The sequence below is a fragment of the Anas acuta genome, chromosome 3 (assembly GCF_963932015.1).
Source record: "Anas acuta chromosome 3, bAnaAcu1.1, whole genome shotgun sequence".
Lineage (NCBI taxonomy): Eukaryota > Metazoa > Chordata > Aves > Anseriformes > Anatidae > Anas > Anas acuta.
The window spans coordinates 55266691-55289941 of NC_088981.1; the positions used below are offsets into that span (position 1 = coordinate 55266691).

Genomic DNA, 23251 nt, shown 5'->3' on the forward strand with positions numbered 1-23251 from the left:
TCATTCATCTAGAGGCACAAAGATCCCTGCAGAGTTTGGGCTAAACACACTCCAGCACTGCATTAATTACTTAAGAAGTCAGTCGCTAAAAAGGGAGGTAGAGACATACTCCCTACCATCTGTTTTCTTTCACTGAGACAGAGAGATATCTCTTCAGAGTGGAACAGCTACCCTCTGCCCAGCGCACCTCCTGCTAGCTGTGCTAGTTGGCAAGAAATAAAGAAGGTGCAATGGCCTTCACACCCTGGGAAAAAGATTCCAAGGCTACACTCCACAGGCCTCCCACAGTTTTACATCAACCAAGTGTCTGACAGTTAATTGTTATCATTCCTTAATTCCAGCTGCTCACTTGTATGAGAAACCAGGGAAGATGCATTGTGTTTTCCAAATAAGCCAGAAAAATTCTGCTTGTACAGCAAGCCTTGGTTATTGAAAAATGCAGGATTTGCCAAGTTGCATCAGATGGCAAACCCATCTAGTATTGTATGTGTTTGACAGAACAGCCAGGTCACTGGCTGCCCCATCAGGAAAAACAGTTCATACCCTCATAAGAATTGGAGGTTCATGAACAAGAGCACATCAGAGGTATCTGAGCTCCATGTTACAACTGCCTTGCCTTGAAGCAACCTACCTTTCTGATCTATGCAGCAACCAATTCTGCACAAGCAGAGATTAAAACTGTTACTAGTCATGATGTTCCCCCAGACACAGGAAGCCAGCTGTTTTTGCACAGTAAGGGACAGCATCAAGCTGCTGCTGCACATAGAACAAGTACAATAAAGCTTTACACCACTCACACAGAGAGAAAAGAGCAAGCCTCCACCATGCCACACCTCACACAAACAGTTCCCACAGAGGTCACGAAGTTCTCTTCAGAAATAATCCTTAAATTATGCATATTAAAGAATGATAAACAAGTTTATGAAGTCACAGCCAATAACACATCAGGAATCACGTAAGCTTTAACCTTTATTCAGCAATTACCTTTTTATCTAGCTTCAGCCAAGTCTGGAATCCCTTGTTATCCACATACTGAAGACCAAAGTACCACACTTCTCGCAGACCTATTGTTTTAACCACCTATAACAGAAAAGTAAGGGAAAATTATTGCAGGGAGCAGTTCACCTGTACTTCTTTCCCAGATATCCTCGCAAGCCCCACACCCACTGAAGCTGCATGCAACAGCCTAAACACACTCATCTTGCATCTCTTAATTTCGTCTCGTCAACAAAAATACACTTAGAAGATAGCAATGTCGTCAGCTATATTCATATATTGTACATACCAACCAGATAAAAGATCCAGAAACACCCTTGTTGACTGGATTGTACATTTACTGGTGAAAATTGACCTGTTTAGACAAGTTCCTTTTCCTCAGTAGAGATAGCTTAAAAGTCCCCAACCTCGCTTGTTATTATTCTTCAGTAGTTTGCTGCCAGCTCATCTGCCTGCAAAGCCATGCTCTAGGCAGATCTGTGATCCAGGAAGATCCACTACACACATCTGGATTATTTCCTTGATGTTATTTGCAAAGTAGCCCCTCACACAGTGGTGTGGGCATCACTGTAGGGAGCTCAACTGTGTGGAAAGCAAGAGGGCTTTTTTGTTTTGTTTTGTTTTGTTTTTAAAATACTTTGCAACTTAGGGAAGCAAGACAAACTCACGGATGTAGTTACAAGGACTAAGATCTCAAACAAGGCTCTGTTTCACCCTCCCCATGTACAGTACTGCTGGAGACACTACAGCCAGAGAGCAGACTTACTGGAACAACCTTTGTGCTAACTGCACGCTCTTTGAGCACTGCAAACATTTTGTTCCACAGCTCAAGACAATGATTTGGGGATACTTAATTTGTTTTTGCTGTAGCTTCCGTTTATTTCGCTTACCAGTGAGCTACAAGCTGTAAGTTTGTACCCAAGGGCTACCTGGAAATGGTAAGATGCACCATGCTGGCTATCATTCTGAGAATTGCTGTTTATATATGCCATTTTTCAATTAACAGGCAACGTACAAGGTTTAGTGATATAAGCAGACCAAGAAAATTGAATAGACATTAATATGAAAAACATCGCTAAGCAAACGCCCCTTTCAAAGGCTACAAAGATTTGTGCCTACTAGCTGAGGAAATGGAGTACCTTCCTAGCTGAGCACTGGGCTGTTTTCAGCAGGCTATGATTTATACTTTCTACTTTCTATAAGCAACTAGCTACAGTGAACTAGAGTTTGTGTAAAAAACAACAAAAAGAACCCCACAGATCTGTCAAAGAAAAAAAAAAAGAGCTGAGCTCTGAAAAAAAATCAACTTTTTTGACTGAAATGCCTTTCCCCTTCTTTCCTAAACTGGCTTGTTTCACCATAGAAGTACCCAAATTTTCTGAAGGCAACATGCATTTTTTTTTTAGAAGGATCAGAACCAGGCTTTACTCAACCTAGCAGAAATGCAAGGGTATGTTGAGTGCAGTGCAGCCCATTGCACAAAAATAGTGTCGCAACATGTTAAAATGAAGAGTTGCACAGATCAAGCAGTTATCAGGTCATTATCTCTGGGCATCTCTTACAGAGAAAAAATACTCCTCTATAAACCAAGGGAGCTGGAAAGCTTACAGAAGTTATGACCCCTCAAGTTCTTCTCAAATCATAAAGGCAAGGAAACAAAAAGCATTACACTCAACTTCAATTTCATCACTTGGGGTCAAATACCAAGAACAAAGATGAGACTGTTTTAGCCTGTATTCTGGGAAACAGGTTTGTAAAGCTTCCTCCGTAGCTAAACAAACAAAAAACTAAGAACCAAAGCGTTTCTCAGATTCAAGATAACTGGGGGGAGGAGAGGAGGTTATCCACAAAAATGCACAGAGGAGCAAACCTTGAACCTGCCCATTCTGCCCAAACTGACAAAGAAAATCTCAAAATTGTGGCTGGAGTTTAAGGCACGTTCACTCAACAGAGACGGGCAAGTTCTCATTTAATGAAGCCTTTCAATTCTCAGTCATTTGATGCTCTCTTGACCAGATTATCTGCTCAAAAGGAATAGTGCAATTGCTTTAAGAAACTAAATTAGCTGATGGGCCATAGGAATTGGCATACTTGTGCTGCCACATAAGGCACTGGCCACCTCAGTACACTTCTGAAACTGCTGATAACACTCTCCTCTCCACTGGATTTTCTTCCCCTTGTTGCCAGAAAGGTGCAGGACTGCCAGGACCAGCCAAGGGGGTGTACTCGAGACAGCTCCAGAGACCACTCCATGGGTTCTCAGAGCACCTCAGATGTAGCTGTGGCTTGAGCAGGGGCTTCTCTATATTCAGAGGCTTCACTATTTTCCCCTTCTGTTAAAAGGGAGTTATGATCTGCCTTACGTGCAGCATACATTTAAGACAGCAAAGCCAATAAAGCACAGTGTGGTCTTTAAAGACAGCCTTTCTTCTTCAATACCCTTTCCCCCCCTCAGTGGTTCTGCAGTTCACGTTGGGCCAGTCCCCATTTCAGGGAAAACCTGTTGCCTCCGTAGGCTTTATCTAGGTGTAAACTCCATCTCTAAGATCAGGGCCCAGTGAAAGACATGCACAGCAGAAGGGAAGAGGGGCTTCAGCTGCTCGAGTTTGTGCTGCAGTTATACCTAAGTCTCCTCTTGATGCGCAGAAGTACAACCCAACAAGGTACAGGCCACTGGTAACTTTCCAATCACACGTTTCAAATCCCAGCTACAGGACAAAAGGACCAAGTCTTCATGAGGTGATTTTCCATCCCAGAGCACACCAAGTACTACAGAAAGCACAACCTTCAGGAGTTCGTAACTACCTAGACAGCAGACTAGAAGTATCTTGGATCTGAAGAACCCTGCCTGTTTCCAGCGTCTCAGGAGTTTGTGCTTCTCTAGTATCTCTTCTGCCAGAGAAAATATCCTGACTCTTTACAGATAGAAACATAACAAATACGTGGGGCAAAAAACAACAACTTGTTGAATCTTTGTCATCAGGAATACAGGACATATTTATACTCTCTGGTCTAGGCATTGCTTTTAAACACCTAGCTTTTAGACACTTGGATTGTTGTACCCTCAGAGATGAGGGAGTCATGCTAACCCAAAACGGGTGGGGGGAAGAAATTACCCAAATGCAATGGTAGTCAGCAGGCAACAGAAGGTCAAAAACTAAGTGCTGGTTCCATAAAAACACACGTTTCAGATGCATTTCACCAAATTTCCAGTGAATACTTTAAGTTTATTACCACATCAGTGATAATGAAAAGGACTTACTTAGAACTAGTGCTAAACAAAGAACGTGTAGTACTCTATTGCATACTGCAAAGTTTCTCAATGATTATAATTTAGTTTCCTCCTTTCACTCAAAGAAATAAAGAAATGACTTTTTTTTTTTTTGAGGGGCAGGGGAGGACTTCTTACCACAATCTGTACAATTGCCATAACACTTAACAAGTTCTAGCTAACTCACTGAAATGAGAAACTACCAAGAAAAACTTGGAAGGAATGAATGTTGTTTAGCCAGCTTCACCTTCTTGAGTTAAAGCTCAACCACCCTTTGCTATCAAGGCTAGCAGGGGACAAGGGGAGAAGTGCAAACTAGTTGCTGCAGCGCTTCATGAACAATACGCGTAAGTATTCACAAGTCTGCACAGATCAACTTAGCTTTCAGTTTCAGCAGCAATATTTAGAAGCAAGCCCTTCATTATTTATTTTTTTTTTGAATACCAGATGTAGTTGATTTTACCTTCTGAAATCTAGATCTTATATCAGTTTTATAAGGGCAAGGTACATAGGATTAACGAAATTCCACAAAGCGCTCTTTGTTTAGTTTAGTTGTCTTTATCTGACCTTTGGTAAGTGCATCTCTAAGCAGACCTGTATATTGTTAACGTAGTCACGGGACGAGTAACAGTAAGAGTGGGGAGTCCCGTGGAGGACTCAAATCCTCCACTTCCTTAGGAATCCCTGGAGGCAGACTGGACAAGCCTCTACTCTGTCCTGCTGCATACAGGCTTCTTAAAAGGCATGATGCTATAGCTTCTGTATGGTGATCAACTTCTATTTTTCTAATAGTGTGGCAAACTCAAACATCTGTGGCAAGTGGCAACCTCAAACTCAGCTTCTTAATGAATCCAGCTGCACCTTCACCAACTACCCAAAGACCTGATTCTGAAGAGTTGTATGTACAGGGACAACACTTGAACTTGAAAATTTAAGTAATGAATAAAAGCTAAGCTGTATTTCAAAGCTAGAAGTACATTTTTACATACCAGCTATGCTGTCCAGATCTAGACACCTAGACTTGTCTAGATGCCTTATGTGACTTCATCACCCAACACTGATAGGAAGACAGGTTTCACTGGAACTTAACTTATCTGCAAGAATCTTCACTTATTTCTTTCGCTGTGATGGAGTTTAGAGAACTTAGGAACAGGCCCGTTTGATCAGGAGGTAGAGAAAGGTAGGTTTGGAATTCAGTCTTAAGAAAACATTGCAGTCTCCAATATACTCTAAATTGAAGCAAAAAGAGCCCACACAAACACTGTACTGACCTGGTCAAACAGCTGTTTGCCTGTAGTGTTTGGCTGGATGGCAAACTCCAACTCCGCATCCACAGTAACAACTCGAACATTGATCTAGGGAGAAAAACAAAAAGCATTGTTTTAGGTACACTGAAAGCTATTTCTCAATGTTAACACAGTACTTTGCGTACAATACAGTCTCCATGCTGTGAGGTACTTAACCCTTATAATATACACACTTAAGATTAGATTTTTGTTATCGCATCAGCAAACTTAATTGGGACACTGACTTAGCTGTCTTATCCAAATTGCTCTGCAGGTTTTCCTATTCAATGCAGAATTGGATTTGTCTTTAGGTTAAATGAGGGGGCATCTTAGAGTTGGCTGTCTCCAGGCCTAAAACCCCTTGGACTAAGGGTTTCTGTAAGCACACGGCATAGCTGCCTGCAGGCCATCCCTTGGATTACAGAAGGCCCTAATGACTAAATTAAATTTGAGACTTATAATTTAACTGTCATTATATTAGAGCTGGAATTAATCTGGGGTTTTAAAGGCAAAAGGCTACAGATTATTTTTATTTAGCAAACAGCATTTAACCTGAAAAACATTCATTCTTCCTGTCATAAAAATCTACTCAAAGTAGCAGCAGTTGTGGGTACTGACTGATACTATAGGGCATGAATTCACTTACAGCTAATGCTGTTAGGGAAGAAGCACCTTGGCCAGACTTGTTGCAGTAACAGAAGAGTGCAAGACCGAGGTTAGCATTGTATGCAGAAGACAAGAGGGTTTAACTAATGACCAGAAAAAGTCTATTAGCAGTTAATCAAGAGACCAAAGAAACAACCAAGCTTGCAGGGAACAGCATAATGACCAGCAAGGTAGTGACAAATCAAGGGAGGACAGTATGCTTAAGGCTTTCTTCCTGCACCTTAGGAACGGAAGGTTTCCCAAACAGTGTAACCAGTGTAGCAAGGGAAGGGAAGTTCAGATACCAAATTCTCAAGAGCAGTAAGACTGCAATTTGAAGATGTGACCTTAAAAAGCTCCTGTTGCTTAATCCCTCTCAGCAATAAATCCCTAATCATATTCTAATCCCTTCCTACCCCCCTCAAGAAAACATATGCTCATAATCCGCTGTTTTGTGTGGTGCAAGTTATTTGTACTCCTGGCTACACCACCACAGTAGGTATAAAATGAGTATCACCTTACAAATGAAAGGAATTGAAAGGATGTGCTTCTCAAACCTTACCACAAAAGGTTTGGGCTGGTGGCTGAGCACTGAACTCCAATCAGAACCATGATGCTCATCATTTGCCTTATTTCCTTAATTTTATTAGTTAAAAAAAAAAAAAAAAAAGTATTAAAAAAGATATTCCCTATTCTAAAGGAATACCCTATATTACTTCAACTCTAAAAGATCCTTCTGGATACAGTCCGTATCTTAAAAGATCAGCTACACAGCAAGCTAGTTAGTGCTTAGACCATCCACCTGCTACACCTTTCAAAAATGTTTTTAGCATTAAGACCAAAAAGGGAAGTCATCCTCTTTACACTTCAATTGTGTAGTCATAAGCATGGAGAACATAACTGCTTGGTCATCGAAGAGCTCCCAAAGACACTTGGGGAACACAGTAAAGGTTAACTTCTGTGCTCTCCAAAGGGCTGAATGACCAGCAGGATACAGAGGCATTCCCTGGTGTGCCATCAGACAAGCCCTGAGCCACACAAGAGGCAGACTGAGAAGAGACAGGATATCTAGCAGTTGTCATTTCCATGAGTAGATGGCTTCTTGGAAAAATCCTTTGAGCCTCCTCCTTCCTGCCATATTACATCCTCTTGCTTCTCATCTCCAAGCCTGAGCCTGGATTTCGAGAAGAACATAATGGTTTTAGCAGTATTTCTAAGTGTATGTCCTACAACCACTTCACACGAGCTTTTAGCACAGAGAAGCTAGTAATGAAGCAGGCAACTGGAGCTTAATTCACTCAAAACCCTGGTTTGGGCACTCTAAAAAAAAACCAACCTTCTATGCCTGTCAGGCAAAGATGAGATCAATGTGGCATACAGCTCAGACTGTAAGAAACCCCCCATGGCACCAAGACGATTAAATCAAAGCCCAACGTGAAAAATAATTCAAGATATTTGCTGGGAGGGAATGACTCAGACTAATTCCTATCAGCAACAAAAACAGCAAGACAGTTAAGAAAACTTTGACAAGTGAAACTCTACTTATCCCACGTAGGCAAGGCAGGCCATTTTTTAAGATCCCTACCAGGTCCCAGCAGTATCCCCGGACAAAAATTTAAGCAAGCAGTTTTTAATTGTTTCAAAACAGCGAGAGGGGAGAGATGGCAAAGAGGAGTGCATGACTTCCACATGAAGTAAGTTTTAAATGCACATAAGTAGCTAAAAATCCTAGGCAGATAGATACAGCTTCCCAACCCACAGGCTCATGCCGTAAAACTTTGATTACACTTCTATGCCCAAGACTAACACTTAAATCAAAAATAGGGCCTTAGAGGACTTGTGTGTTCTGAAACATTACAGAACAAGGCTTTCATCTTCCTTTGTCCTAGGATGCATAAAATTACTAAGAAATTCGATCCAGAGGGGGGGAAAAATAAACAAACATGCAGTTGAAAACACAATGCCATTTGCATTAAAAGGAAAATAAGCTCCGTGAGTCATAAAGACAACAGAAACTGAAGAGTTTGTTCCACAGAATGACTGAATGCTAATTCCACGAATTCAGGCTGTTCAGGACAGACCGTTATCTACATTTCCAACTGGGACAGGAAAGTGCAAGTAAAATTAAAGATGGACTGGAGAGACCTTTAAAATAAACTTTATATAATCTTAAAACAAAGGAGAGTTCCTGTACTAGAAGGTGCAGTAGTTAGAATGGGATCTCCCTTTCTCCAGCAGTGCCCTCGAGTCTTACTTTTTGTTTTGTTTTCTGCCCCTTGAGACATCTTCTCTAACACTAAATCGGGAGATCACTCCATGGGGCACTGCAGCCTTTTGGAGACAGCACCATACAGTATTTAACTTGGACAATGAAAAGTGCCATCTGAAAAACAGATTCAGAAAACTTTCTCTTTAAGGAGGCAATGTGTTGCCTACCAGCTAAATTGCAGTATCTCTGTGCAAGACCTAAGACCTAGAAAACAACCCAAGACGACACTGCCTCACTCCCTCTCTCTGCTAAATGAGGAAATGCCAGGTGTGCTGGGTGCTGTATATGCACAGGTAACTTTTTGACTAAAGCATGATTCTTGGCTGAAACCAGAGACGGATTCAGGACCAAGCTGTAGGCCAAGAAGGTATCTCTGGAGTTGGCCATCTATCTCCTGACGTTGAACTGCTCTATCGTAAAACATCCCACGCTGAAGGGGAAAAGGAGGGTGGAATGAGGGCGTGGGTGGGTGGGAGAACACCACATGTACCCCGTACGCAGCAAGCCACTGTGGATATTTTACATACTGATGCTTGAAAGAAAACCCATTGCGCAAGTTCACAGGTCACTGAACTGTTTTATTATACAAGTGAAGTTTTGCAAGTCATTTTAAATACTATACAATTTATTTCCATAAGATAAAGGGCAGTAAATACCAACCTTTACACATATACATAGAGAAACCAGTACTTTGTGTGTTCCATGTTGTCATTACGCAGCTCTAAACACCTCTGATAGTGCTCAGGAATGCTGTCTTCCTCTTTTCAAGGAGAGGTAAAGACCAGAATTTCTTAAATAGCAGGTTTGCAGGTACAAATGCTGGTGAAGTACCTCTCCAAGTGGTGGCAACTAGCACTCCGTAGTGGAGAAACCTAGCTAGGATGCCTTCTTTCTTCAGTCGCTGGGAAATCCAGGTAAGCAGCTAGTACACATCAGCAGGCCCAGCACAGAGGGGACAAGGGGCTGTTGAAGTGCTGCTCCTGCACAGCACTTTCTGTGAAAAATGTGTCTGCGGGCCTATCAAGGCTTCTTGAACGCACCCGAAGTGTCTGTATAGCACATGGGCGTGCTTGTGCTGAAGAAACACAGATGTCTTAACAAGAAATAATTGAAAACAGTAGTAGCAGGAATCAGACCAAGTCACCCTGGCTTACATCCTCACTTCTGCAGGTTCGTACGCTATTTCTGCTCCTCCACCACACACACAACTCCTATTGTACTCGTAATAAATAACAGGCAGGCTTTTTGCCCTGAGTTGCAGAGCGCCTGCATGGATGGAGTAATTACATTTCAGCCGTAGCAACCAGACCTGTTTGTAGATGTTTATACCGATTAGGCATCTGGTAACAGGAGAAGCAATTTCACATAGCAGCATCGGGAAGGGCACTGAAACTGCTCCCTGTGCCTCTGCCTTCTACGTATTAGCAGCGTTCATTGATTCCAGGCCCACCCAGAAGGAGGGAACATCGCCAGCCCTGCTGGATGACAGCTACTGTGCTGCTAACTGATAGAGTAACTACAGGTCCTGCACCTCCAATGTAATTTGGAAAAAAATCAGGTCTGTTTAGGTAAAAAAAAAAAAAAAAAAAAGATGTTCCAGAGCTCAGACCCAACCTGCTAACACCTCAGTGTCTCCACTCCTCTGTCCTCCACAAGTCACTGAAGTCAACAGCTCAGGGACTGCGGAAGGGCAAGGGGAGCTCTGGGTGACAATGTTGTATCAAGCCAGCAGTCAGTTCGCCCTGCTGCAGGTTGCCAAAGCATGACTCCCTGCCTGACCAGCCTCGGCACCTTCATCTTGCTGGGACACGGATTAGGGACATGCACTCTGACCTTGTCATGGCTGGCCAACGTCTTGGAAGTGGGACGTGTGTGGGCTGGAGAGCAGTGAGTACGAAAATGTGGTTAACTACTCTCAGTCCCTGAAGATGGAGCACACTCACAGGTCTGCACAGAGCAGCCAGTGGAAAACTAAACCTGTTTAGGAGGCCAGGGCTAGAATTCAAAGATTTTGCTAAGTCTGAGAAATAGATGCAAATGTCACATGTGGGAAGGTGAGAATGGACAAGAAATAGACAAGGAGACAAACAAATTACAGGCTTTCAAACAATGGGCTGTTTGCCCCAAACCAGCAGGACTGTAGACAAGGATGTGGTCTGTTATTAATCCCCCCAAGAACAGCGCATTTCCTGGTGTGATGCTATTGCAGAGAAAGAAAAATTGCATTCTTGAGGGTATTTGTCACCGGAAGCATTGCTGAAGATGACTACTCTGCTCTGCTTGCCTGGTGACTTGCCAGCTGGAACGCTGTCATCCACATTTGAATGCCTCTTTAGGAAGGAAACAAGTTAATCAAGGAAAGTCTTCACTAAACCATAGGTCACTTTTTTTTCCTAACCTATGAAAACTGGATTTGGTTTGCCAGCATCTCACTGATCCCTCTTAAAGGGAAGCCATCTGAGGCATGAAGCATTTGCAGAGGACAGCAATTTTTAAACCCAAAAGCAGACCAACAAAAAAAAAAACTCGAGCAGTTTGGTGACAGGAGGGGAAACATCCTCACCAGCTCACACAGCATGAGCAGGGAACGGCCTCACCGGCACCCACCTGAGTGCCAAGGTAAGCTCACTGCGCCGATTCAAGCGGCCCAGCTTCTCAGCACGCCGCATTAAATCAAAGAGACCTGACTGAACCAAGGGCCGTGCTCCATTTCAGGTCTCATTGTGCTAAACGCTGCTTCCTCATGGCACATAAATGGGAACATTAAGTCACGTTCCCCAGGAATTCCTCCGAGTTTATGGAGCAGGGTTAGATACCGCTGCATTTGCGGCAGGTAAGATTAGAGTTGAACAGACTGGTCTTTGTTCTTCAAAAACCCTCTCACCTTCCCATGGAGCAATAGCTATACCTGCTAAACTTAACTTCAGTTTCTTAGGTTTACTTAGGGCAACGGGAGTCCAGGTACTTGCTGCTCGCATGCAAGGTGAAAAAGCCTTTTAACAACTTATGTGGATGTTCTTCTGAGGACAGAAAAAGTACTTTGATGGGAAGCCAAGAATAGTTTTGACATGAAGTTGGAAAGCTAAAGACTCTCCTGGATGAAGGCTGTGGGGTTGTACACATGGGCAGGAAAACCCTGAATACCCAGATCTAGGGAGTCACCTAGAAATTCCAGTTTTAGCAGAGCAGGCTGAATCTTCAGGACAAAATCTACTCCCCCAGCATACACGCATTACAAGAAAGCCAATTTATTGAGTTTGATTTTGCTGTCAGGTCACTTGGCTCTTCTTTGTGAGATAGTGTGAAGCCTTCCATACAATCAAACACAAAAATAATCCTAGAATGGGATTTCAAACTTAATTAGTTGAGATATGCAGAAGATGAAATGTCACACTAAATTACACGCCTATTTCAGTTTCCTTAACCAAACCCTGGTATATCTTATATTAGCAAACAATAAAACCAAGTAGCAGGCATCTGTGTGAAAAGCTGAGTGGCAGTCATGGCTGCATTTTGGTTCTTAAATCTAAGGTCAAGCAGAAACACCCTGCATGCCACAAGATCATGGATACTTCATGCAGGTGTGAGAACTGTGCATAGCCCAACATCTCCTCTCTGGGCGCCCTTGTTCCCAGAGGAGTCCAGCTCAGCTGCAGGCATCCAACAGTGCCTGTTCATGTAACATTTGCTCCTCAGTGGAACTGCAAAGCCAAACGAGTGCTCTTTCCAGGAAGAAAATAATAATAATAATAAAAATCTTTCCTCGCTAACCTAAGTTTCCGCAACTCTTTCCTAACATGCACACTGCATCATTCTGTCTCCAGTTATAAAGAACTTTAAAAATTGAGACAGTAGTTTTTAAAATTTATTCATTTTTTAAATCTAAGATTACCTAGGGGCATCCCTATGCCCTAACATGACATAAAGCAACATAATCTAACCCTGAAATGCCCCTAGATATTACCCTTAAGTAACCCCCTTTCAATTAGAGAGATGAGATGTTTTCCAAAAAAAAAAAAAAACAAAAAAAAAACACCTGGTCTTACTTTCTCTGAGGGCAGCAGGGATGGTTTACTCTCAACACAGATCAAGTTAGGAACTAGTTTGAGGGCTTAAGGTGTTCTGTGGAAAAGAAGCAACAGTTGAAGTCTCCTTGATGCTGTGCCATAGGAATATCTGCACACAAGCAACAGATCTCTTTAAAGAACAAGCACACAGCCAGTGACAGCAGACTCGTCACGGCCCTACTGCTTGGACGAGCCGTCTGCCCCCAGTGAGCGTCAGGACGGGTTTAAGAACACGGACTGCAGCAACAACAGGTCCTTTGTACCTAAAGGATAAAGACAGAGCGAGGCTGGAGGCCGCTGGATCAAACTCCTCCACACACAGACTGTTTTGTCATGACAACCATCACATCCAATTAAACATAATGAAGTTGCAAGCTAAGGCTTTACACATGAAGTTTCAAGAAAACCCCACAACCCATCTTCAAATAAGCCTCATCTTGCAGAGTCAGAATTCAGTAGGAAACAGACCATTTTTGTGGTCTTCCATCAGAAACAGTAGCATGAGGCCAAGTGCAGATATCGATGTTCAAGCTTACTTCAAAAGACTGTGAAACTAGAATAAAAGTTAACATCTCTAATGATTATGTCAGTCAGCTACATAGCATGATCCTTCCACAATCCCCACAAGAGAAAAGCAAAATATTTGAGTATCTCATTGTCTCGATCCAGAACAAAAACAACTCTTCCTATCTACATTGTTTCCAAGTGAAAATACTGAGCAGGCAGGCGCTGATTTACACAGCAGCTGAATTTCACTGCACCAACTAGCAACAAACAGGAGCAGGGGCTGCAGGAATTCATTACCTAAACAAAAGCTGCAAGTGCCTCGGAGCTTTCCATGAATACAAGCACTAATACTGGCACCTTTTATTCGAGTGCTTATGCAGAAGCATAGATTCTAGAGAGCAGTATGCACAAATAAAGGAAAACAAAGAATAATTCTTAAGAGTCAAAAACCTGACAGATGCTCACCTCGAGACTGCCACAACACAACCTGCCAGCACTCAACACTTTTGAGTAGACGCTGTATGAGCAGTACTAGCACAAGATAGGATTGTTCTTCTGCGGTAGAAGGACAGCACATCAGAGTGCAGCAGAACAGATGTGTGACCACAAGGACAGGCTGTCTTTTTCTCTCAAGATTATGCTCTTAGAGTCTGAGGAGACCAAGATCTGACTCTTAGTGAAAAGTTTTCAACAGTTGCACTCTTCCCAGATGTAGACATCACAAGAGGCACAACTATTTTGCACCAGACATGAACTGGAAGAAGTTTACATAGAACAACTAACTCCTATGCAAGGATCAACCAAGTGCATCAGGACTTCTCAGTTTGGAAGGAAGTTAACCCAGCCTAGGACATAAGAGCACAAAGTCACGACAGACATGGACAGAGTGGACAAGGACCAAGTGTTCACTGCCTGTAACAACAGAAAAAAATAGGTGCATCAAAGCTGGTAAGTTCTGAACAAGAGAAATCAGTTCTTCAAACAGCGCTGCAGCTAGGAGTTTTGTAGATAACTTCTCAAACATCGTGAAGGTTATCTAGGACAGCCTCACGGATGCTGGAGTTCACATGTTTTCAAGGGGAGACCGGACAAGTTCACAGAAATCCATTCAGTAACTCATTACGTACGAGCTTTCAGCCTCCAATACCCCAGCAGCTCAGAGGAGAGCAATGGTGCGTATCTTTCAAACACTCTTCCTCAGGCATCAGCTTTTGGCCAGCAACAGAGGCGCAGTGTTAGGCTGCAGGGGCTTTCCGCCTGACCCGGCGAGGCCAGCCACTTTCTTACAGAAGTCAAAGTGCAGGAAGAACATGAACTGCGTTTGCTGAAGGAGAAATAGCAGCGCAACATGTCACACCAGCCCGGGTGATGATGCGTGTTCATTTGTCATTCCAGTTATGAATCCATTTGTCAGAGGGATTTATCGCTTTGATACCTCACCCCTCTGCTTTACCTGCTCTGTAATCAGGTTCTTTCACTTTATCTCGTGGACTTCGGCGGAACACATCACATGGCGCTCACAAAATTTACGAGTGGGATTATATGATGTGATGGCCTACGATGGCCTGTCAGCCTGATAGACGCCCAACTCGCTGCAGCGCTTACACTTCCCAGCCAGGTACTTTAAACAGTATGCAACAGGCCCTGTTTGCTCCCAGATAAAGGTAGGCCACTGCAAGTCCTGGAACGTCAGCTAATCACAAACTGGTTGCTCTTGCAACATTATAGGTAACACAGGAAAAGTTGGAAAGATTGGTGAAATATCCTGTCTGACTCCTAAAAATGCTTATGGGCTTCTGAGATGAAACTTCGCAGGCCCTTCACTACTGAAATGTGCATCAGTTTTGAAGGGGAAAGCTATTTTCCCTGATGCCGAGATCACTATAGATCAATTATGGAAACCCACCTGCCAATTTATACCACATTTTTTGTGGATCAGGAACACTGTACAATCGCTTCTCTCTACAAAGAGAAAAAGTTAAGCCAGCTAAGGTTTCATGATTAAAGTGCATTCAGCAAGATGTTAAAGAATAACTTGAGCTCCCACAAAGAACTCAAAGTGGCTGCAGTACAGACTGTGAAGTCCTCTGCTGCCACTCTCTAGTCTCGAGCTAGAGAGTGGCACCCAGGACAGGCTTGAAATTCTTCAGTCCCTACATCTTCAGGGTAGGCAGCCCACAGATCTGCTCTGTGTGTCTGCTGGTCTCCTGGCAGAGCTGAGCAGCTCTGTTCTGCCCAAGATTCATCAGCTGGATGTCCACACACATCCCATGCTGAGGTTAGGGCTGTCACAGTGAATGGGGACATTGCCATGATATAAATCAAGAGAGGATGAGATTGTGTTAGTTATGTCTCCCAGTTTTATACCATAGCTAGAGCACTTGCTCATGGAAGCTGGAGGGAGAATCAACTGCACCGTATCTTCTTGTAGGGCAATTCCATGGTGACATCTCAAAGCTAGCAGAAGGCTATGGAACTTGTGTAAGTGGTCCCAAATGCAAGAAACTGGTATTAAGCAACTGTTCGTCCTCCTCACTCAGAAGGAGAGTCCAGGATTTTAATTCTGACACGGGATTTTTATTTTAATTGACAGCTGACAGAGTCAGATGCTCATCTGTCAGTCCCAGCCGAGCACATGCTACTCGTGCTCTCTCAAAGATGAAAGCAGATGATACTTTCCATTGTGAAGCAGGGACTAGAAGGAGAAACAAAATCTGGATCTGAAGAAGTGAGCAATGTGGAGGCAATATCATTAGCTGTTATACCAAGTTAAGTCGTCTTTTTAGGCTCACGCAGTAACAATTTTCTCCCCCTCCTAGAAGGAAAAAATCCTGTGCACTGCTCGGTAAAATCCCGAGACCTCAGCTGCTTCAGCAGAGATGTATTTCTCAGCTCACAGACTAAACATTACCTAATGCTGAAACCAGGTTTCAAAAACAAGAACACAGCCCAGCCAAGATATATTACTTAACAGTGTGCAGTGTGGTTCAGTGATCTCAGGCAGCACTGCCTTCCTTCAAGGTCAATTGAGTGATTATGGGATTTACAGGGCGCATAAAGCTCTTTGGACACAGAGTGCCAAACAAGAACGACACTGATGCAGGAGTCTTCGATGGTCATCAAGAAGATTTATTCTCAAGAAGTCCTGGTTTATCACTGTGGGTTTTTTTTCTTTATTTTTGTATGTGTGTGTGTGTGGACAGAGGAAGATGTTCATGTGGGCAGAGGAAGAAGAATAGGAAAGCTCGTCTCCCCCCTCTGCCCTTTAAGAAGGCTAAGAAATTTGTTAAGTACTGGCTGACATTAACAGTTAACACTCTGATTTCTCTGCAGCAGCTAGAGAACAAACTGACCTCAGAAATGCTTATTCAGCTCATACAGTAATTTGGGATTTTGGCACAATTGTGAGCTCTTCCTCCTACAACTTCAGCCGTCTGTGAACTACTCCCTACTTTTACTATTAATAGAATCCTTCACCTTCCTTTTCCAGCCATGGCTGGGACTTTGCACATGTGGAAAGTATAAACTTCTTTACACCTTGCACTACATTACACACCTCCTGGTACCGAGTACACTAAATGTCATATCATCTGATGTATTGCAATTTGTGCTTACAAGGAAAGGCAAAAAACTTATTACTGACTAAATGTAAAGCTATCCATAAGCCAAGAGTATTTTAATTATGAGAAAATATGGTTATGATTTTTTTTTTTAATTTCAGTACAATTATAGCAATCTGGTATGAAGAATTTGAAGATAAGAACATATGTGCAGTTAGAAGATACACAGTCAAGAACAGATTGGGAAGATCTGTGAAATACCAATCATAACTATTACTTGTATTTTAACTGAATTCCTATCGTTACTCTCATCTCTTGACAAACTTCTTGAATTGCAATGCCAGAAGGTGCTCACGGACAGCAAAAGGCTTGGAGAAAGACCTGCATGCGGTCTCCACGTTCATTTTCAGAAGGCATGTATATTCAACAGCGAACAGGTACGGAGGACTCGTCTAACCACTTAATACCAAGCACACACTAGCACATTAATAACACAGGACTGGGGAAAACCTTTTGAGTCATCGGTTCCAGTTCCGCACTCCTACACGCAGCAGCATTAAAACATATCCTTGTCAGACTTTATCTGTAAGGGTGTTAAGTCTTGGAGTAGTCTCCTAATAAGACCAAAGTGGAGGGGAGGGGGATGACAGGGGAAGGAAAAGCAACCAAAAACTGAACTGGTCTAATGTATAAGTCTCCTAAACTACAAGTCTTGCTTAAAGCAGTTCTTCCTTTTCTTTGGCATTTAAAACCTTTATTTTAAAGGCGAAGAGAGTAGGTAACTTAATTCTACCAGGCTAAACTAGCCCAGCATCCTTTCTGTGAGGAGGCTTTCTGCCTCTAGTCATCCCCAAAGCCTTTTGTAGGTTCTGCTTTGTATTTGTATTTTCTGGACAAGGATGAAAATGGTAACTTATCTTCTATGAAAGCTATCACTAGCACCTTCTACCAATGCTTTCCATTAGAGAAACCCCACAGATTATAGGTCAATGGACAAGACAGCCATTCTGTCAATGACCAATACATAACCTTTTAGCCCATATAGAGAGTGACCTTCTTCTTCTTCAATGGTTAAACTTGGAGGGGTGGAAATGTGACTTTTATTACCTTAGGGCCTTTACACCCCTTTATGTGGTAGCCCTCTGCATCACTACCACGGCATTGACAGATTTCATTAAGTATGCTTGGCTTTCTGAGCACAGGCTGCTAGGAAACATATGAGAAAAGGGTACCTCTCAGTATTATTCACCTGTATGCTCTTTAGCACCAGAAGCTATGGGATTGCATTCACTGCTGTCCTCTCTGTAGTGTTATACACATGCACACAAGTTTTTTGTGTGACACTAGATGTTCTGCTGGAAAGCTGACTTAATTTCTTGTAAGGCATTTTTTCTTAAGCGATTTTATAAGAAAAAAATCCACCTTCAAAAACAGTAACAGAGAATGCCGATAGGTCAGATCAAATTAACAGGTCTATAGAACAGAGATCACATTTCCTTCTCCTGTAAGTAACGTTCAATAGTCCACAGCCCTGCAATTCTATTTATTAGATTGGTTTGGTTTGTTAAAAGAATGCCATTCAGCTAAAACACCATCTATATAATGAGTGAAACAGAAATGAACTAGAATCATATTGGTACAGGAAAAATGCAGCGAGCACACAGGCACTCTAGTAATGAACAGATGTGAGGCTGACCAAATAAGTTTATTGAGCATTTCACTTGTTTTCAGATAACAAAGCAAGATTTGGACAAGATGACATCTCTTGCGCTTTTGTATGTAATAATCCACCATTTGCAAAAACTAATGAATTACGGTACAAATTAGATGGAAATTAAGCTTCTGAACTGCTGATGAACTCCCAGTTAAAAACCCTTATGAACTGGGAACAAGAAGCTATACATATATTGCTTACCTCAGAGATCTTGTTACGTAACTGCTACACATAGCAGAATGTCTGTGTTAAATTATACACTAACACTTGCTTTTATTATAAAAAAAGTTACTTTAGAATTATTTTCTGGAAGGTTTCTCAGATTTGAATACTGTAGACATGCATCAGATCCAAGTAATTATGACTAAACACTACCACAGAATCTGAAATATATTTGTTTTATAGCACTTCACTATGGTACACTATTAAAATACAAAATCACTAATGTTCTAGTGTTAGTGGACTTAATAGTTTACTGTGAAAGACTGAAATCCAATTGTGATCTCTAAGTTCCTTGGTGCACAATTTGTTAAAATAAAAGATTTATACAGAGGTTTACCTTAGTTTTCTTAGGGGTAAGGAGAAGTTAATTGACAAAACTTTGCTTCTGGCTTAGAAATAAAGATTTTAAGATGACAACTGATGACCAGCTTGTCAAACTGTGCCCACATCAACATGAGGTCTGCCAAACAACATTGTATTTACCTATGCCAAGCTGACAAGACACATGCAAACAGCTTTAGGTAGCAAGTATTTAGTACCCATATATTTGATCTATCAGAAACTAAAACTGCCTCCCTGCGTTTCCACAGAGTTCATACTGTCATTCCTCACGCCTGCCAAAGGCTGTTATCGTGCTCTCTCTAAGCACAATTTTGCCTTTGGAGGATATTTAGGATCTTTACATCCTTTCCACTGCACCCTTCAAAACGATAGGAATCCTTTTAGCTGTATTAAGAGTAAATGAGGTGTATTGGAAGGTCACAAATTCACTGTCTCAGTCTGAAGCAGTCAAGTTAAATTGTTGTATTAAAATAGTTGTGGCAAAATTCCCCCGTTTCCAGTAGGGTGGCAGTTAGCCCCACTGAACAGAGCATTAAATGCAGATTGCAAAAAAAGCGCTTACACTATACAAACTACTGACAAGGAGTCTTCTCTGTGAATTCCAGCCAGTAGGTCACATCTCAGAAATCATCTGAGTACAGCTGTCCTTCCCAGTGGAAGGGGGGCTTATGCTATTCATCTTTGTTATTCACTGGTGAGTCAGCCAACAAACAAACAAAAGACATCATCTGTGAAGGAATAAGAGCATACCCAGACCAGATAAAATGGGCTTTTCTTTTTTTTAAAAAAAGAGATTAAAGATTTTGTCCACACTTATCCATGGCTTCCCGTACAACTTAGTCCTAAACTAAGTTGTGCTTTTCAAGAAAGCAGCCTGGAATTAGCAAACGACTAATAGTACTAAGAGAGATTATCCACACACGAACACAGAATTTAACATCCATGGTTTGTAAGTCACATATTTTCTCCCCCACCTGCAGAAGGGCCCTTGCAACATATGCTTTTATATGCTGTAATACGTCATCGCCAATTGTCTAAATACATCCAGGGAGACTGAAGATTTAGCATTTCTTAAAAAGACTGGGTGCTTTCTTTTTTTTTTTTTTTTGGAAGCTTACAGGAACTTCAGTGGGAGATAATTTAGGCTCCTCTGTTTTGAAAAAAAAAAATGTTAAACCAAGTTTAATGCTATGGTGGTAGGACGCCTATTGCTTATGACCATAAAGATAAGCTTGCTTACTGCCATTCCACAGGGCGTAGCGAATAATCACGTTACTCCTTTACTGCACTGCATTTTATGAGGCACTGCCTCTGTTGTAAACAGAGGCCAACAACAACCTGACCAGATCATGGTCTCCGGGGTTCAGCAGTGTGTCTGCCCCAGCAAAAACCCAAAGCCTTGCATGAGGAGGCAGCGAGCTCTGCAGAAGTTGCTGCTTCTAACTGGCAGAGCGTGGCAGGCTTTAAAAACAAAGAAAAAAAAAAAAAGAAAAACCACTAGCAAACCTCTGGGGGGAAGAAGCTTAAAAAAAAAAGGAATAATTAAAAAAATAAGTTTGAAGATAGATAAGTTTGGTTAATTAAGAAAAAGTTACCTATTTCTGCTTTTATTTTTTTTTAATACTGGCTAGCAGAGGCTGCCTGGCAGCAGACCCACCAGCAGCACCGTGGCAGGAGGCATCAGTGCCCTGGAATTTCGCTTTCAGCCGCGAGGATGCGGCGCTTCCCCTGCGCGTCCCGGTGCACGCCTCGCCTATACAAACGCATCCGACACCAAACGGGCTCCGGGGCAGCTCTACCATCCCGGACAGGCGGAGAAACCCAAAACCTCTCCGTCTGAGAGCCCCTGGAGGGGGCTGCACACCGCGGGGAGGGCAGCGGGGAAGGGCTCCGCGTCGCCCCGAGGGCAGCCCCCCCCGGCTCCCCGTGAAGCCGCCGCGCTGCTCCTGCTGCCTGAAGCTTACCGGCTTGGGCATTTTCAGCGCTCTCGGTGCTTCCCCGGCTCGAGAAGGACACGCTCATGCAGCGGCAGCCGCCTCGCTCCGGCCGAACACCCCGTGAAGAGGAGGAGGAGGAAGGAGGAGCCGCTCCCGGCCACGGCGGCAGCACAGCCCGCGAGTGCGGCGCCGGCCGCCCGGCGGCGGTTAAGTACGCAGGTGGGGCCGCGCCGGTGACTCACCACCGCCGGCCATTACCCGCCGCTCCCCCTGCGCCCCACGGCGGGCAAGGGGGAGAAGAACCCGGCTCCTCAAGCAGATCCCGGCTCCTCAACTCCAGGGGGTCCCGGCTGCTCCCTATCCCCCCTCCCCGGGGTGGGGCTGCTCCTCCAGGCGACGGGCAACAGGTGCCTGAGGGGGGGGAGGCGACGCCGGGCGGCTGCTTTTTGCCCGCCGGGTTGGCTCCGTCTCCTCTTCCTCCTCCCGGTTCTCCTCCTCCTCCTCCTCCTCCTGGTCACCCTCCGTGCCCCTCGCCCGCGGGCGCTGCCTCCCCTCAGCCCCCCCCGTGGGCAGCCCCCGGCGCCCACAACATGGCCGCCGCCCCCCCCCTCCCCCGCCTCCACCTGTGTCCCCACAGTCAGTGTGCTGCCAGAAGCCCCCAAAATCAGGAGATGTGACGGGTTTTGTGGATCAAAATAAAATAAATAAATAAATAAAAGTTTCAAAATCCAAGCTCAGAGAGTACAAAGCAACGGGGCTAACTCAGTTGGCCATCGAGACTGAAAAATATTATACAACCAGCCTAACGATTCGCAGACACGCCAAGGTGACGCGCAGTCTGTGTCTCTGCCCCTTGTTCCTTGTCCTTCTTCATCCATAAACGCGCTCCTGCAGATAAAAGTATCGGTGAGCCCTGCAGGAGCTGTGGGCCTCCCGCAGCATCTCCTCGCTTGGCTGGGTGTAAGAGCAGCTCGTATTTACATAGTCACGGGCAACGGTGTGTGGGACACAGCTCTTCCGCTGTGCCGGCGATGGCATGGAGCTGAGCTGTGAGGGTAAGGAAACCATATAGCCTGCAGCCCAGCCTAAAACATCCCCATTTCAGGTGGCATGAGGCTGTTTGGTGAGAAAAGGCATGGGACGAGAATGGGGAGCTGCAAAGCAAAGTGAGTACCAGCCAGCAAATGGAAAAAATACAAGGCAGGGGAGACCCTGAAAGATATCACGGGCTGGTAAGGCAAAAGACACCCCTGTGTTTTCTTCAGGTCCTGCATTAGAAAAGATCCAAACGGTGTCCTCACGGTGTCCTCCCTCACAGACTGCTCCAGGCAGCAACTGGAAGTGCCACATTCAAAGGAAAGAAATGTTACTGCATCAGGTCTGGAGAGAAAAGGGAGGGGAGCAGGGCTGGAGACTGACAAAATCTGCGGCTGTCTTCCTTTCCTGTTGCATGATCCCAGGGGATTAGAAGAAGCTTTACTGTCAAAACTGAGCCTGCGGCATGACAGCATGTAACAGCAGGTGAGAAGAAATAGTCTAAGCCAAACAGCTTCTAAGAAAGGTTTATGGGATGAAACATCTTTGGGGAACAGATACGGCCTCCATTTTCAAATGGAACAAATCCACTGAGATGTTCTTTCATCACGTTAATTAAATATGATTTATGAGGATACTTTCTGTACTTTTTTTTTTAAGCAGTAAGTTGACACTGGGATTCAGTAAGGTAGTACTAGACACAGGAAATGGACCAGACCAGAATATCACTGTTTTGGGTAAACTGCCAAGCACAAGAAATGACTGCTCCAAGTAAGAAATACTTAAAGAACCCAGTTTTTGTAGCTTTCACTCAGAAACCTAAGTAGTGTTTGTGGATTATTTTCTGGGGGGTACATGGATGAAAAAAAAAAAAAAGTATAGATGAGATATTTTTATTCCTTAGTGTTAACATCCATTCTTTTTTTTTTTTGGAAAAAAAGAAAAGCCAAAATATGTTTGTGTCTGCATACCTTAGAAACAGCGGATTTTGCACAGATTTAATGGGAAGCTCATTTTGACCCAGAGAGATCTCCATTCCCCAAATCTTTTCCTGTCTGAAGCTCAGCATGGGCTCTGACACCATCAACCAGGGGCTCCATATTGGAGTGATGCCTCATTTAAGAGATCCTAATCTCTTCAATGACTTGAATCAGCCAGGTAAGCTTGTTTCCATGTTATTTATGTACCCAAACTTAACCCCCTAAATTTTTATTACGCTTACCATTGCTTCCTAATCACACAGAGGTAGAGGCAAAAGGAATTCAGGTGACTAATAATTAAGTGTGGCAACATACAATCTTTAGGTTCCTGTTTGCCACAGCACCTAACCCTGTGCCGTTCTCCTACAATCACCTGCAATATATGGGGAAAGATAGATACCTCAATGGTATCCATAACTA

The 23251-nt window shown here is 43.4% G+C and overlaps 1 protein-coding gene across 1 annotated transcript in view; it reads right to left on the reverse strand.

Annotated features, from left to right (window-relative positions):
* EZR (ezrin) overlaps positions 1-21289 on the reverse strand; it is a 35531-nt gene extending 14242 nt beyond the window's left edge. Inside the window, exons 1-3 of the mRNA XM_068677214.1 lie at positions 20844-21289; positions 5539-5622; positions 985-1080 (exon numbers count right to left, since the gene is read on the reverse strand). Coding sequence (XP_068533315.1) covers positions 985-1080; positions 5539-5622; positions 20844-20855 — 192 coding nt within the window. The 5' untranslated portion in view covers positions 20856-21289. The remainder of the gene's footprint in view (positions 1-984; positions 1081-5538; positions 5623-20843) is intronic.
* Between the last annotated feature and the right edge of the window lie 1962 nt (positions 21290-23251).